Here is a 17,229-nt window from a genome sequence, read left to right as displayed (position 1 = left end):
GCTTAAGATTGAGAATCCGAAGATTTTTAACCTTAAGATGACTCGTGAGTTTACGTTCCAGAGATTCCAAGTAAGGGACCATAGTTACAGAGAGGGAAGGTGTTAAGCACCCACTCTGCCTGTATAGATGTACGGTATTTACTTCACAAGATCTGACTAATTTCTGAAGGATAAGGTTAGCTCTCACATGCAAAAAGTATAATGCAATGCAATGCAATGGCAATGGTGATTAATCGATCCGAATTTCTAATGGGCAGGATCCGATTATATCATCAAGCCGCAGAGCATGCATTCAAAATGATCAAGTACAAGGTGTATGTATGTATGGATGCTTATGATAAAATGACGGCCAACCGGCTAAGGTTTCTAATGGACCTACTCGATTATATTGGTAGGTCTTAGAGCATACGCTCGCCAGTTAGATACGAGAAAACGATGGAATGCAATGTATATGCTAAAACGACGGCTAACTGGCTAAGGCTTTTGATGGGCAAGATCTAATTATATCGGTAAGCTTCAGAGTACACGGCCCACTAGTCAGATGTGTGAAAATGATGAAAATGCATGCTGATGTATATGAGGAGCAGGGGGGTTGAGAAGGGAATGAATGTTGCACGATGCTAATGCATTAATTTGATGGAATTGATAGAAGCTTGAACGGTTGGATGAACGATAATGTCGCAAGGCTAGATTGAGTGGCTCAGATTTGAACTTAGGTGGCTCAGGAGGCTTGGACTTTGGCTAAGCTAGAGTAGACCAGGGCCGGGCTCTCTCTCTCTCTCTCTCTCTCTCTCTCTCTCTCTCTCCTTGGTGGAAGGATGGCTTCTTGATGGGTGCTCTCTAAAATGAGAAGGGATCTAAATGGGGGTGGATCCTTAAAGATGGAAAGGGATGCTTGAAATGAGAAGGGAACGGGGCTATTTATAGTTTTCCAACCCGGTTTTCTGGTAATTCCTGGTGATCATAGGGGCAAAAAGTGGTTGAAGGGCTGCTGGGATTGGAGGTTGTTACATGGCATCGTCTCATGGGTTGGATGAGGTGGTAAAAGGGTAATTTTGGATAAGGAGATGGGCATCGGAGTAAATGCACCTCAACCGCACACTTAATGTTTGAAAAAGGAGAGTTTCACATGCTTGAGGGATGCTGCCTTAAAGAGGGGGAGTGCCACGTGGCCGACGGCAACCTGGCTGCCTCCAGTCCCCACTTGGACTCCTTGCTTTGGCAGGCAACATCCTCCAAGCGTGTGGAGGCTCTCTGCTGTGAGGGTTGTTGCTTTGAGGTTTCGAACATTTCTCCAATTAGGCTTGCTTTTGGGCCTAACTATGTGAGTTGACTAAGTTGTGGGGTTGGGTAGGCTGACCGATTGAGTTGACTTAGTGATTTGACTCGCCGTGTTGACTCAAGGCTCTAGGGTTTTAGGTTCCTAGGGTTTAGGGATAGGCTGACTGGGTCGACTAGGTTGAATGGGATGAGTTTAGGGTTAATGATTGGGGTTCCTAGGATTTAGGCTTATAGGGTTTAGGATTGGGGTTCAATTGTCCATCCATCTGTTCAAAATCAATCAGCTTATCAGCCTGGGGTGGGTGTCCACAATTGGCCACTAGAGATAATATCTCATAGCAGTCTATGCCATATGTTTGAGTATAACCCTTTGTAGCTAACCGTGCCTTGTAACAATGAATAAAACCATTTGGAAGATAATGGTATGAACCCATCAGCATCCAACCGTCTATTTGCCTTCATGTAAGGGAACTAACTCTCAGGTATTGTTGTTTCTTCTTTTTGAGCGCCTGCATTTCTTCCATCATAGCTTTAGTCCAATAAGGGCTATTCATAGCTTCTTTCAAATTACGTGGGGTTACAGACGAGGATATGGAAGCTACAAAAGTCTGGTAGGAAGGTGAAAAATGGTGATATGAAATAAAATTACTAATGGGATGCTTTATGCATCAGCAGGGACGCTTGCGCAAGGATATAGGTAGATGATCAGTAGATATAGAGTTTGTAATTGAACCATCAACAGAAGCCGATGAAATGATGGGTGGTTGATCAGTAGAGGATTTAGTCCGTCGATGATTAACAAGAATAGGCTTTGAGATAAGCGGAGTGAGAACATCGTCAAGACAAGATACTGGAAAGAATGTAGAGTTAGACTGCACATGCTCCTCCTGATTAGTAAGAGGATTATGTAGAGATCTCATTTCATTAGAAAAGTACGATGTGTTTTCAAAGAAGGTCACCTCGGTGGATACATCTCTTACTAGTTAGAGGGTCATAACATTTATACCCCTTTTGTGATCAAGAGTTATCTAAGAATGCACACTTTGTTGTCCAATGATTCAACTTGTCATTACTACCATTCAAATTTGAACAAAACATATGTACATAAAAAAAAACTCTTAGGGGATAGAGGAAAAAAGTTTATCATGTGGATGCAAAATTTCAAATGAAGACTTGTGTGACAATATTTGACATGTAATGCGATTAATTAGAAATACAACAGTAAACAAGGCATCATCCCAAAATCATTTAGGAAGATTCATACCAAGTAAGAGGACATAAAGTAACTTCAAGAAGGTGATAGTTCTTTCTCTCAGCCATACCATTTTGCTGAGGGGTTCACGGACATGAAGTATGGGGTAAAATACCACGGTCTTGCAAAAAGGACAGAAAGACATGCGACATATACTTGCCCTTATTATCAGAATATAGAATTTTGATAGGACATTAAAATTGGGTAACCACCTCATTATAAAATACTTTAAATATATCAAACACTTTATGCTTAGATTTTAGAAAATAAACTCATATCATTCGAGTGCAATCATCAATAAAAGCAATAATATATATATATATATATATATATATATATATATATATATAAAGATAACAGAGGCAGGACCCCAAACATCAGAGTGGACTAGCTTGAATGGTCCGAGTTTCCTCTTAGATGAACTAGGAGGAAAGATAGTTCAATGATGTTTGGAGAACTCAAAAGTGTCATAACATAAATGTTTAGATACAAAAATTGAAGGAAATAAAAGTTTTAACCTAGACAAGGATGTGTGCTCTAAGCGACAATGCTATCTAAACACCGACTCCCTATTTAAGTACAAGGCACTAGATGCTGCATTATGCAAGAAATAAATGCCTTCATGTTCATGGCCCCTACTAATCATCTGCTTTGTGTGGAGGTCCTAAAACACTTAATGAGAAGGAAAGAAGGTTGTTGAACAATTCAATGATTTCGTAAGAGAATTGATAGATAATAGATTAAGGGGAAAGTTGGGAACATGCGACAAATGCATGGAGGGAGAAAGCTTGATGGAATCAATTCTAGATATAAGAATTTGGTTTCCATCAATAATAGTAACAAAATGAGTCTCACTAGAAGAAAGATAAGAGCTAAACAGATGAGACTTACCAGTCATATGAGAGGTGGCTCTAGAGTCAATGATCTAGGGAGAAGGAGAAGAGGACACATAGAGACCAGTACCTGATTAGGCTATGGAGGCTCTAGAAGGGTCAGGAACATCACGAACATGAAGTCGCATCAATGCATCACAGGCCTTGTGAAACAAAAGAACAACATTACCTGAGGAAGACTTCTCTATTGCAGCTGGCTGTGAAGTTGTCTTAGAACTAATGGAGACACTACTAGCTACAGACACACTGGCCTAAGATGGACAACCAACAAGATCCCAACATCTATCAATAGAGTGATTTGTACCCCCAAAATGTGTATAGAGGCGAGGTCCATGTCCACATTCTCATCCATCGCGGCCATTACAGATAGTTATGTACTTCTCTATCTTTTTGTGTGTGCATGTTCATAGTGTTTGGTGCTCCTATGGAGTACTTTATTGTAATCTTAGTATTATAATAAAAAGGTTGTGTGGGGTTGGAAGCCCTTACACAACAACGTATTCTTCAAACCTCTTCTCTCTCTCTCTCTCTCTCTCTCTCTTTCATTCTCATCTTTTCCATTCCTTTCATCTGCTTCCTCAAATATTTACTACTCTACTAGGTATCATAGCCAGCAGGGACACTCACATTGATTGGAGCTGTAGGGGCCTGCTGACATCGGCAACTACACGGCTGACATCAACAAGTGTACATATTGTATGACCGGTTTTGCCGGGAAGAACATGATGTGATGCAGCTTGATTTTAGAGGAATTATGGTGATTTTTCCAAGATTTTTCGGGCTGATTTAAGGCGTGTTTGGGCCGTTTTTCAAGTCCGTTGGAATAACCCCAAATTATTATTATTATTATTATTATTTTATTTTTTTTTGCGATTTCTTTCAAACGGTAAGGATTTTTTGGGGGTTTCTTCTTAGGGTGGATCGGTTTACCATATGAAGGCATCCATGGTAGTTTTTCTGATCAAGGGGAATTTTTTTTGGGTGTTTTCTGGGCACTATAGTGGTGTGGCTCCACCGTTTTTAGCCCCCGGGGACCCTGGACATACTCCAAAAGTTCTGGTGTATATTTGAGGCGAGTGTGTTATGCCTGTGCAAGTTTTTTTGTGAAGTTTTCTGTTGGATTTTGAGTTTTCTCTTCTTCGTAGACCCATAACCCATTGTTTGGATCTTTTGCTGTGTGGAAATCTGTCTCGTATAGTCTAGTGACTGCCCTTATCATTTGAGCTCCTCCATAAGTGTCTCATTGCTTCGGTTCAGTGTTTGTGGACCATATGGATGGCAGATTCTCTTCTGGATCTGGTGCGGGGTCTTTGGAATCCACACCCCTTGTTGATTACAACAGTCAAGTTAGATGGTAATAATTATTTGTATTGGGCTCAGTCCGTGAAATTATTTTTCGGAGGAAGGGATAGACTTATCTACACATTAGATGATGCCCCAGACCCTACAAATGGGTATTACAAATCTTGAACCAAGGAGAACTACCAAGTCGTGGCTTGATTACTTAATGGTATGGATCCATCTGTCAGTAACTCTATTATGTTTCTATCTCCTACAAAAAAGATATGGGATACCCTCCATGACATGTATCCAGAAGCAAAGGAGAGTTTTTAAGTTGATTTCAGATAGAGCTGTGCACGAGTTAAAGGCACAACTCAGCTCGGCTCGGCTAGGAGCTAAACTAAGCTCAAACTCGACTAGGCTCGGTCCTCAAGCCTGATCAGCTAGATCGGCTCGGTTCGGTCAGCAACTCGGGCTAGTTCGAGCTGATGTGGCATATTCTCAAACACATAGTGCATCTTCAATTTCTCACAGAATGCAAAACAATAACAACATGTTCACGTATTTCATCAAACACTTGGCGAGCAGCATTAAAATAAAGATATGAGTGTAGTCTTATAATGTAAATTTTTTTTTTTTTTTTTGTAGTAATTTGTTTCGTATCCATTCCTTTCTCACTACCAGCCGATCCCGCGAAGAATGTATGCACTCAAAACAACACTTTGTTGAGTCATTTCATCAAACACTCGATGAGCTGCATCAATATCAAAATAACTGAGTCACCGAGCCGATTCGATCCGAGTCGATTTGAGTTGAGGTTCGATCCAAGTCGAGCTCGAGCAAGCTCGAACTTGGCTCAAAATTTTTTCGAGCTCTAAAAACTAGCTCAACTCAGTCCGAATCCAATTTCGAGCCGAGGCGAGTTGAGCTTTTCAGAGTTGAGTCGAGTGAGCTGACCGAGCTAACTCGACTCGTGTACAACTCTAATTTCAGATATCGACATTTTCCAGCAGGATTCCCGATCTCTAAAGGAGTACTTTTTTGCCCTTCGAGGTATGTGGGATGAGTTGGATCTCTATCATCCTCTTCCGTCCGTAAGGAAGAAAGTTATGATCTTGTTTGTAAACTATGAAAAGAAACCTGAAGCATGCAGTTTCTTTTCAACCTTAACTCTAAATATAAAGGTGTTCGTGTGTAGATCGTTGTGATGGATTCTCTTCCTCCTTTGATTGCGATTTATGCTATGATCCAGTGTTGTTAACTCAACCACATCAACCTTTGTATCATCTGATAACTTTGCATATGCAGTTGGTGACCGGTCTTTCAATCTTGCATTTAGAGCACCTGAGCGTGGACATGATTTTGGTTTTAACAATTAGGGCCGGTTGTGCTATCAATCGTGGTGGCAATTATTGCCGAAGTGGATGTGGATGTGATGCATCTCGCAGTTGTACACATTGTGGGGGCACAAACCATTTTGTGGATCGGTGTTGGAAACTTATGGGTCGTCCATCCTTGGCGAATGCATCTTTAGCTAGTAGTGCACCTTCTGATGCCGATCCAACTTTGTAGCCTTCACTTGTAGAACCTCAAGGGAAGTCTCCTTCAGGTGATACTGTCCTCGTCTCTCATGAGATCTATGATGCCTTCATGCGACTTCATTTTCGTGACACTCCTGATGTTTCTGGAGCTGCTATAGCCCAGTCAGGTACTGCTCTCCATGTGTCCTCTTCTCCTTTGCCTTACGTCATTGACTCTGGAGCTAACTTTCACATGACTGGTAGGCCTCACCTGTTCAATTCACATCTTCCTTCTAATCAATTACATTTCGTCACTGTTGCATATGGTAACCAAACCCTTTTATCTTGAACTTATATCTACTAGCTTTCTTCCTCCCTGCATTTGTCATTGGTTCTACATGTTCCTAGTTTTTCCCTCAATCTATTATTTGTTAGTTCTGTTACCTTGAATTGTTCAGTAACATTCTTTCCCCCTCATTGTGTATTTTAGGGCCACCAGACGAAGCGGATGATTAGTGGGGGCCATGAACGTGACGATGTTTACTTCCTAGATGATGTTTCTGTGATAGGGACTAGTGCATTGTCTTTAGATAAGGAGTCAGTGTCTAGGTGGGATTGTCGCTTAGGGCACCCATCCTTGTCTAGATTAAAGCTCTTATTTCCTTGAATTTTTGTATCTATACCTTTATGTTGTGAAACTTGTGAGTTCTCCAAACATCACCGGATTGTCTTTCTTCCTAGTTCATCTGACAAGAAACCAAGACCATTTGACCTAGTCCACTTTGATGTTTGGGGTCTTGCCCCTATTGTCCCTATTTTCAGATTATTGCACTTGAATGACATGGGCGTATCTTCTAAAGTCTAAACATGAAGTGTTTGATATGTTTAAAATATTTTACAATGAGATTGTTACCCAATTTCAATGTCTTGTCAAAATTCTACATTCTAACAGTTGGGGGCAAGTACCTGTCGCATGCCTTTCTTTCTTGTAGGACCATGGTATTTTGTCTCGCACTTCGTGTCCATGGACCCATCAACAAAATGGTGTGGTTGAGCGAAAGAACCATCACATTCTTGAAGTCACCCATGCCTTCTTACTTGTTATGAGTCTTCCTAAATGTTTTTGGAATGATGCTTTGCTTACCGATATATTTTTAATTAATCGCATTCCATCTCGAATATTGTCTCATAAGTCTTCATTTGAAATTTTGCATTCGCACAATAAACCCTTCGTTTTATACCGTAAAGTTTTTGAATGTACATGTTTTGTTCAAATTCTTGATGGTACCAATGACAAATTGAGTCCACGGGCCACAAAGTGCGTCTTCTTAGGTTACTCTAGATCACAAAATGGGTACAAATGTTATGATCCTTGGATCGATAAGCGATATGTATCCGCAAAAGTGTCATTCTTCAAAGACATTTTGTACTTCTCTGATGAAGGGAGATCTTTGCATAGTCCTCTTCCGGGTTAGGGGGAGCATGTCCAATCTACCTCTGTACCTCTTCCTGTTTCTTGTCTTGATGATGCTCACACTCCATTTGTCTCAAAGCTCATTATTGTATATCATCCATAGACTAAATCCTCCACTGCTTAGCGCCTCTTATCTCATCTGCTTCTGCTGGTGGCTCAACTATAAACTCCTTTTTCTCTTGGTGATCTTCCTATTGCCTTGTGTAAGCCTCCCTGCTCATGCACTAAGCATCCCATTATTTCGTTTCATATCACCATCTTTCACCTTCATTCCAGTCCTTTGTAGCTTCCATATCCTCCACGATTACCCCACATAATTTGAAGGAAGCTATGAGTAGTCTTGACTGGACCAAGGCTATGATGGACAAAATGCAGGTGTTGGAAAAGAAAAATACTCGGGAGCTAGTTTCCTTACCTGAAGGCAACCAAACAATTGGTTTTCGGTGGGTTTATACCATCAAGTACCTTCCTAATGCTTCTATTGATTGGTATAAGGCACGGTTAGTTGCAAAGGGTTATACTTAAACATATTGTATAGACTACTTTGAGACATTCTTTCCTATGACTAGGCAACTTTGTTCATGTGGCTATCTTATTGGTGGTCAATTTATCTTGGCCCCTATTTCAACTCAATGTGAAGAATGCTTTCTTGCATGGTGACCCTGCGTAAGCGGTTTGTATGGATCAACCCCTAGGCTTCTCTATGGCTTCTAACAAATGCCTTGTATGTTGCTTGAAGAAGTCCATTTATGACCTTAAGTAGTCTCTACATGCTTGGTTCAATAAATTTAGTCATGTACTCTTGGATTTTGGATTTATTCACAGTCAAGCCAATTACTCCCTATTCGTCTGTCGTCGATCTACTGGGATCATGGTGCTAATTGTCTATGTAGGTGACATCGTGTTGTCAGGCGATGATATTGAGGGAATGGTGCAAATTATATCTTTTCTCAAGACTTGATTTGAGATCAAAGATCCGTGGACTCTTCGATATTTTTTGGGCATTGAAGTTGCTTGGTCTAAGTCTAGAATTGTGCTCTTTCAAAGAAAATATGCCCTTGATCTTCTATCTGAGATTGGGATGCTGGTTGTAAGCCTACTACCAAGCCTATGCATCCGACTTACAAAATTACTCCTGATGATGGTAAGCTCCTCTATGATCCTGGGATGTATCAACGGTTGGTTGGTAGACTCATCTATTTCACTATTACTTGGCGGAATCTGTTGTATGCAGTGGGAGTTTTAAGTCAATTCATGCATTGTCCTCGAACCACACATCTAACCGCAATATATCATATCCTTCAGTATCTCGAGTCCTCTCTAGGCAAAGGTTTACTTTTTCAACAACATGACCATCTTCATCTATCTGGTTACTTTGATGTTGACCGTGCCGGCAATTTACATAATCGACGGCCTACGTCCGGGTACTACACATTCATAGGTGGCAACACTATTTGGAAGAGCAAGAAACAATCCATCGTGGCGCGATATTTTGCTAAGGCTGAGTATCGAGCAATGGCCGATGCGACATGTGAAGTTATTTGGCTTCAAACCCTCTTACAGGAACCCGATCATCCCCATTTGACTCCCATTCCTTTGCATTAAGACAATCAGGTTGCCATTCACATTGCTAGCAATCCGGTGTTCCATGAGCACACGAAGCACATTGATACTGGTTGTCATTTCATTTGGGAAAGAGTTGTTAAGAAGGAAATTACTACTTTTGTTTGCTTTGGGGACCAATTGGCCGATGTTCTTACCAAATCTCTTAGTAGGGACGCTCTTATTTATATCACTGACATGTTGGGCATGATTAATATCTATGCTCCAATTTGAGGGGGAGTATAGAGAGTTATGTACTTTTTTGTCTTTTTGTGTATGCATGTTCACAATGTTTGGTGCCTTGTGGAGTACTTTATTATAATTCTAGTATTGTAATAAAAAGGTTATGCGGGGTTGAAAGCCTTTACACAACAATGTATTCTCCAAGCCTCTTGTTCTATGCATGTTCTTAGTTCATAGTATAATGGGAAGGGAGAGGATGATAGAGATCCAATTCATCCCATATCCCCGAAGTGTTGAAAAATACTCATTCAGGGATCTTGAATCTTGTTGAAATTTCCCAATGTCTAAGGTTAGGTGGAAAATTCTCGATATATTTTGGGCTTCTAAATACCAGTGTTTCAAATAGCGCCCGTAGCGTACGCTACGTAGCGTCCCAAATAGCGTAAATCCCCTGCAGCGTACGCTACAGCTACGTAGCGCGTTGCATCCGTAGTGTAAGCTACAATGTATTTTTTTACTATTTTAGTTTTTTTATTATTTTTTCAGGTTTTCTTTATTTCTAATGTTGATAAATGTGACACTTGTATTGTACTTGATACTTTTAACATATGGGATTTTTATTTCTTTTCATAATTATGACTTGTGGTTTCGATTAGACATTATTAATTAAAGTGGTTTGCTTAGAAAGTTGTTGATGTGATAATTATTTGATTTGGCTTATATATGTGGATTGGCTTTTGATAATTGATAACTAATTACTTTTTTGAACATGCTTATAATTGATAAAATGCTATAGAGGGCTGAGCGCTACGCATCATGCCACGGCTATTTAAAACATTGCTAAATACATATCATAAAGGGTGTCCCATATCCTTTTGGCAGAGATTAGAAACATGAGAAGATTAATCACAGTAGAATCCATACTGTTAAGCAACCAAGCTATGACTTGGTAGTTCTCCATGGTCCAAATCTTGAAATTTTCATCTGCTAGATCTGGAGCTTCATCCAATATGTAGGAGAGTTTGTGTCTCTTCCCCCTAAAAACAATTTCATTGATTGAGCCCACTTTAAATAATTGTTACCGTTCAACTTGACCGTTGTGATCAACAAGTGATGAGATTCCAAAGATTCCACACCAGATCTAGAAGGGATTGTCCTCCACAAGGGCACAAACAACATGAAAACACCGGATTTACACAAATCTGGGTTCCAGATGACGGATTGGAGGTCCAAAAACAATTTCAGAAGGAAAATCTACTAAGACTCATCACACAGAGACAAAAAGCAAGCACACAACACTTCTACAAGGACTAGATTCTAGTTAGATATACACCGCTTCTTCTGGTGTATAGCCAAGGTCCCAAGGACCCAAAAACAGTGTTGTCGGTCCATTGGAAAAAAAAAACATAATGAAAAACTCCCCTTTGATTTGAACCAACTCTTTGGATAATCAACCATGGGGAATCTGGTCCAACCCTATGGAGAAATCCAAGAAACCACTTCACATATTTGAAAGTATCTCAGGAAAACATGGATTTGGGGATATTCCACCAAATGTGAAAAATGCCTCAAATCCTTCCCAAATTTTTCACAAAAATTACTTTAAATCTTCTAAAATCAAGCTCTTTCAAACCATTTCTTTCCCGATTGAAATTTGTTAGTACGTGTACAATTGCTGACATAAGACTTGCGGTTGCCGATGTCAGCAAGAGATCGTAATAGCGATCAACACGAGCTGTCCCACTCTGATACTAGGTTGATTTGAGTGAGTTGGGGAGAGATGGGAAGATAAGGAGAGAAGAAAAGAGAAGAAGTGAGAGAGGAGAGTTTTGGTAAAAGAGCTTTTCTTGTGTATTGGGGCTTCAAGCTTGAACACACCTTTATTATATTGTTAGAAATACAAATACATACTCTACAGGAGCGCTTAACCCTATGTCCATACATACACCCAAAAGGAACATAAAAGAAACACAACCACTTTGCATTCTCTATAAATAAAAGATTTTGTAAAAGCAGAAAATAAAAGAAGTAGCATGACTATGGAGATGAGTAGCATTGGCGGTGGCGAGAGGTGAACAAGCAGATGAGAAGTGGTGGCAATGAGACGATTAATAACTTTTGACGAATAAGCATTTCTGCAACTTCAATGATGTGAGCCACTGTAACAACCATCTAACACAAATGAGTCTGGAAGTTCAACTAAGGTTGGGCCAACTGTCCAACACAATCATAAGTTCAAACAACTATCCGAAACAAATAAGAATGGGTCAGCTACCTAATATAAACAACGTGTTTGAATCAACTGTCTAGTTTAACTAAGGCTAGGCCAACTGTCCAATACAATCATAAGTCCAGACAACTATCCGACATAAATAAGAATGGACCAACCGTTCAATGTAAACGAATCATAGTGATGAGGACATCATGTCACGTACACTCTTACGTACGTATCAGAGGAGGTGGCGGGTTGCGCCAATTTCCCCGTGGCTAGGCGAGTACCCATGATCGTGTTGAAGACCCCACACTGGGAAGATGCACATGGGCTACTTTATGGAGTGATCGAGACCGTTGGATCGGAGGGACGCGACAATCGAGCCATTGGATCGCATAGATCACATGATTGGGCCATTAATCGTTGATCGTCCACATCGGTTTTAAACTTTATCATATTTTAGGATTTAGTTTTTGATTATTTTATATTTGGACACATTATGAGTGTTTTAGTTGATTTTATTTAGACGAGGGATATTTTCGTTAAAGTTCACAAGACGGGGATTTTTGTAATTTTTGAAACTTCTTGGATCTATAAAAGAGGAGAGTGTGTGACCTCTCCCTCATTGAATTTCGTGATAAAAAAGAAGATGAGAAAAGCTCTTATTTTCTTCTCCCATCTTCATGCGATTTGAAGATACTTCCTTCCGATTTGGAAGGAAGATTGGTGCGAGGCTAATCTTCATCAATGGAGGTGCGAGGTCTTCATCTATCCCCACACCTTCTCTTTTCTTCTCCATCCAAGTATTTTCTTCGGATTCCTAATTATCTCATCCCAAATCTTCGTCTTCTCCCAAACCCAACTTTCCCACACCCATCCACAATCGAAACTCTAACCCTAAACCTAAAATTCATAATTTTCCTACTTTCCCAAATTACCCAACCTTAATTTTCACCTTAGGTTGTATTAGGTTTCCTATTTTGAAATAGACTATATTCTATGCTAACTGGATGTCGCTACATCCATTAGATCCTAGTTTCTTTTTTATTTAATGATCTTGTGTTACGATGTTGGTAGCTTAGGTCAGGATTATGCATGATTTTCTTTTAATTTTCATGATATTTGTGATGAATATAGCAACGTTTGTGTTTTTTTGTTAAATATCTTAATTCGGTTATTTGATTTAACATGTTACTTAGTTCATGCATCGGTCCTGCATCACTTAGCCAATTACTCAGAGTAAACAAGCTCAATACAATTATAAGTCTAAGCCAAGGCTGGGACAATCGCCCAGTCCAAACAAGCCCAGACCAACTATCCGGTGTATAAATGGGTCCAGGACAACTACCTGTTATATAAACAAGTTGAGCCAACTGCTTTGAATAAATAATGGTGACATCACATAACTTGGCAAGGAGAGCTTGAAATGAACAAGTTGCTAAGTCGTAGAAGGAGAAGGTGGAGAAGAGGCGAGAACATCTTATAGAGCAAGAGATAATAGTCAAATAGCTTTAGCAGATAGTGGAAAAATCAACGAGGGCTTCAACCACACATCAAAGAGGCTTCAAATCCAGCAACACGTGAACCGGATCTCCAAAAACTTGAGCTGATCAACAAAGGGGCTTTAAATCCAGCAACAAAATTTAAAATCCTAAAAATTCCAGCCACAAGCCACGCCCTTTCACGAATCACAACAAGTCAGTGAGGAATAGGCCTCACGACTGTCAAATAGAAAAAAGAGTGAAAAAGAAGAATGAAGGGTGAGGGAAAAGGGGTTAATAAGAAGTTGTTGTGTAGGGTAGGAAAGAGGGAAAGATCAAAGAAAAGAGGAAAGAAAGAAAAGGAGATTAGGAAGGGAAGGAAGAGAAATACCACTTGTTGAGATAGATTAGAAGAATAAAACTAATAGAGTTAAGAGGAAGAAAAAGAAGGTAAGAAGAAGAAAAAGAAAAAGAAAGGAAAGAGGAGAACCATTGAGGATTAGGAAGGGAAACACAACAAATAAACAAAAAAATCTGCTTTAATAGAAAGAAATCAGCAAACCTTAGCTAAGGTAACACAAAAATCTGCCTTAACAGAAAAAAAATAAATCCAGCAAAGCCTAGCCAAGGCAACATATAAATCTGCTTTGTAAACCCTAGCCAAGGCAACACAAAAATATGCTTCAATAGGAAAAATTTAGCAAACCCTAGCCAAGGCAACACAAAAATCTGCTTCAAAAAAAATAAAATAATAATAAAAATAAAATTCCAATAACCCTAGCCAAGGCAACAGAAAAATTAGTAAGTCCAGAAAAATCTTCAAAAAAAGAATCCAAGAAGAATAAGAAAAAATGAAGGGAAAAGAAGAAAAAACCTTAGAAGAAGAAGAAGAAATCCTAGGAGCACTTAGGCTCTAATACCATGTTAAACAGCTGCATTGTTCTAATCTTGAGGACCTATGAGAAGCTACAATGAGGAGGAGGAGGAGAAGAAAGATGGAAGAGAGAAACAATGAGAGTAGCAAGAACATGAGATGCTTAGGGTCTATTGAAACCCCAACCTTCTACTCTTATTTATAATAGTAAAGATGTGAATGGGGCCTATGGGCTTGGGCTCAATGGGCCTTATTCAACTCTCAACTTTTCAATACTCCCCCTCAAGCTAGAGTATCCTAATGAGGCCCAACTTGGAGCAAGGGCTAACATAAATCAAACCTAAGAAAGAAAGAAATTCTTCTCTAACATAATTAAACCTAAGAAAAACAAGAAAAATAACGCACACCATATCCATGCCAAATCTAGGTATTAGGGGACTCCACTTGCAAATTGTCTATACTTCTAGTGGGGATTCTACCTAACCGCAGCTTAACCAAACAGCTAAAAAATAAAAATAAAATTCCCAGGCAGTCCAAAAATTGGTATGGTAAATGGCCTTCAATGCTTCACAATTAAGTGCAAATGCCTATTACCCATATTCCATGTTCCCCTGCTCTACTTGGGCAAGCTGGCTGTGATACTCCATTTATCATTATTTAACAGTTTTTGGCTCGGGCTTCCTCCTGCTCTATATGGTGATACTTCAAGGGAGATCCATAACATGATTGTTTTGTCATTTCATGTTTTCTTCAGTTCTAATCGAGTTCATTCCTGTAAGCACATGAGTGGGGGCTCACTATGCTAAAGTTATTTTATGTCAGTGTTATGTCTTTTTTTTGACACGTGAACACATTATTCACATTGTTTACATCTCCCTTTCTTTATGCTTTCAATTGAATCTCTATGATTTGCGACTTTCTTGTTCCTTACGTGGAGAATACATTGATAATTTTTCTTGTCGTGATCTGGTCACTTATATAATTTTTTTTTTTTTTTTTGGTTTTGTTTGTTTGCAGAATAATGCAGAGAAGATCTATAAGAAGCTTGTATATGCAACACCCAGTTGTCTTTACCAGGAATGTAGACCAATGAGAGTACGATGTGGTCTTTGTGGGGGAACCTCATCTTCTTTTAATTTATATTCAAATGAACTTCAGCTTGCTGAGAGGCATCCTGGTCTTGACCGTTTGGATTCATTAAAAGAAAAGGTGGTAATCTTCATAGCTGGGTACATATTGTTATCTTCGTTTTTAATTTTATACTCAACCATCATATTGGCCCCGACTTCAGTGCACTTATGGTGCACCGAGAGTCGGTGCCGATACACACACACACACACACACACACACACACACTATGAGGTCGACCTCATGGGAACTTCCCATGAGGTCGAGCTGTGTGGGCCCCACCATGATGTGCGTCGAAAATCTACTCCATCAGTCAGATGGACCATTCCATGGTAGGCCACGGCCTTGAAAATCAAGTCAATCCATGGCTTGGGTGGGCCACACCACATACAACAGTTGGGAGGGGTTACTCTCCCTTTAAAACATTCACAATCATTTCTTTGGCCCACCGAGATGTGGTTCGCAAATCCAGCCCATCCATTGTGTGTGTCCCACTTGGATGAGGGGTTAGACCAAGTTTCAGCCGCATCCAAAACTCAGGTGGACCCCACCAAGTGATTTTATATGTTTTAGGCATGTCTTCACATGGGTTTAGATGGTATAGCCCACCTGAGTTCCGTATATGGCAACATTTTGAGATATTCTATAACCTAAAGGGGACCCATCAAATGCACAGTATTGATGTTCAACACACATCACAGTGGGGCCCACACAACACGACCTCATGGGAAGTTCCCATGAGGTCGACCTCAAAGTTCCATTTCCAAACACACACACACACACACACACACACACACACACACATAGACACACACATAACACAAAGTATTTATACCTGTAAAGCCGCTCTAATTTTTATTGTAAAATATTTTGTCATTTGGTATTTAGATCTGAATAATGTTTGAAAGATCAGGAATTTGTGGAACTAGTGAATCTTTTCGTTAAGATCTTATTACACTGCTGTTTCTCTGTTATGAATCTACTAATATGTTGAAGTATAGCTGAGTCAAACAATCAATTGGTGTTTGCAGACCAGTGGATAAAATAACTTGACATTTCATGCAGGAATGTGCTGCTGCTTTTGTTTTCTTCAAAACCCGGTATGCTGCTGTTGTTGCCTCACAAGTTCTCCAGTCATCAAATCCCATGTTATGGGTCACTGACTTGGCTCCAGAACCGCATGACGTTTATTGGTCGAACCTCTGGCTCCCATATGGACAACTCTGGCTCCGTCGCATTACAAATCTTTTGGCTTCGATTGTTTTCATGTTTTTGTTTCTTCTTCCTGTCACATTTGTTCAAGGTCTCTCTCAGCTAGATAAGTTACAGCAGATGTTCCCATTTTTGAAAAGTATTTTGAATAAGTAAGTTTCCATCTTCTCGTTTATGATCAATAAACATGTATGATAATCCACATTGCATACATTATCTTATATCTGCTCTTTCTCTCTTTCTTTCTTTTTTTCTTTTTGGTAATATGATGTCACTTTTAGATAATGGAACGTTTGAACTAGTTACCTACTATTGTTTTTTGTATGCACCAAAGTCCTCTCACATCATATGAAGAAGCGAAACTTCAATGACACAGTGGTGGTCAGCTGCCCACCCAGGGAAATGGGTTACAATGAGGTTCTTTGTCACAAATGATTGCCATAAGAGCAGTGATACCTCATCATCTCTCACATCATACAGATACCACATTCAGTTATTCACGAGGTGGGTTTTAGTGAAATGCTTTGTAAGACACCCCCCTCCCACCCAAAAAGAAGGAAACAAAAAACCTCACACACGTGAACAGTCAAATCCTGTCTTGGCTGTTTGTGTGTATACACATATTTCAAGTTCATAACACAAGGCTGCAAATGAGCACGGGATAGTTCCGGCCTTTATCATGCTCCCTCCTCTTAAAGGCTTTAAAATAAAATAAAATTAATTGAACCACAAAAATTGATATCTCTTGCCTTTATGTTAGGGGTCAATTCTTTTGAGATACTGGATCATGGCCTCACTCTCTTCAATCTTCATTAAAAGAAGAACCAACTGCTGGC

The 17,229-nt window shown here is 39.7% G+C and overlaps 1 protein-coding gene across 1 annotated transcript in view; it reads left to right on the top strand.

Moving 5' to 3' along the window:
• LOC131231304 (CSC1-like protein RXW8) overlaps positions 1 to 17,229 on the top strand; it is an 80,929-nt gene that overhangs the window by 42,684 nt on the left and 21,016 nt on the right. The window contains exons 6-7 of the mRNA XM_058227451.1: positions 15,071 to 15,262; positions 16,247 to 16,545. Coding sequence (XP_058083434.1) covers positions 15,071 to 15,262; positions 16,247 to 16,545 — 491 coding nt within the window. The remainder of the gene's footprint in view (positions 1 to 15,070; positions 15,263 to 16,246; positions 16,546 to 17,229) is intronic.

The sequence above is a fragment of the Magnolia sinica genome, chromosome 17 (genome assembly GCF_029962835.1).
Source record: "Magnolia sinica isolate HGM2019 chromosome 17, MsV1, whole genome shotgun sequence".
Lineage (NCBI taxonomy): Eukaryota > Viridiplantae > Streptophyta > Magnoliopsida > Magnoliales > Magnoliaceae > Magnolia > Magnolia sinica.
The sequence above is the reverse complement of the archived record's forward strand: the minus strand, read 5'-3'. Positions and strand labels throughout refer to the sequence as shown.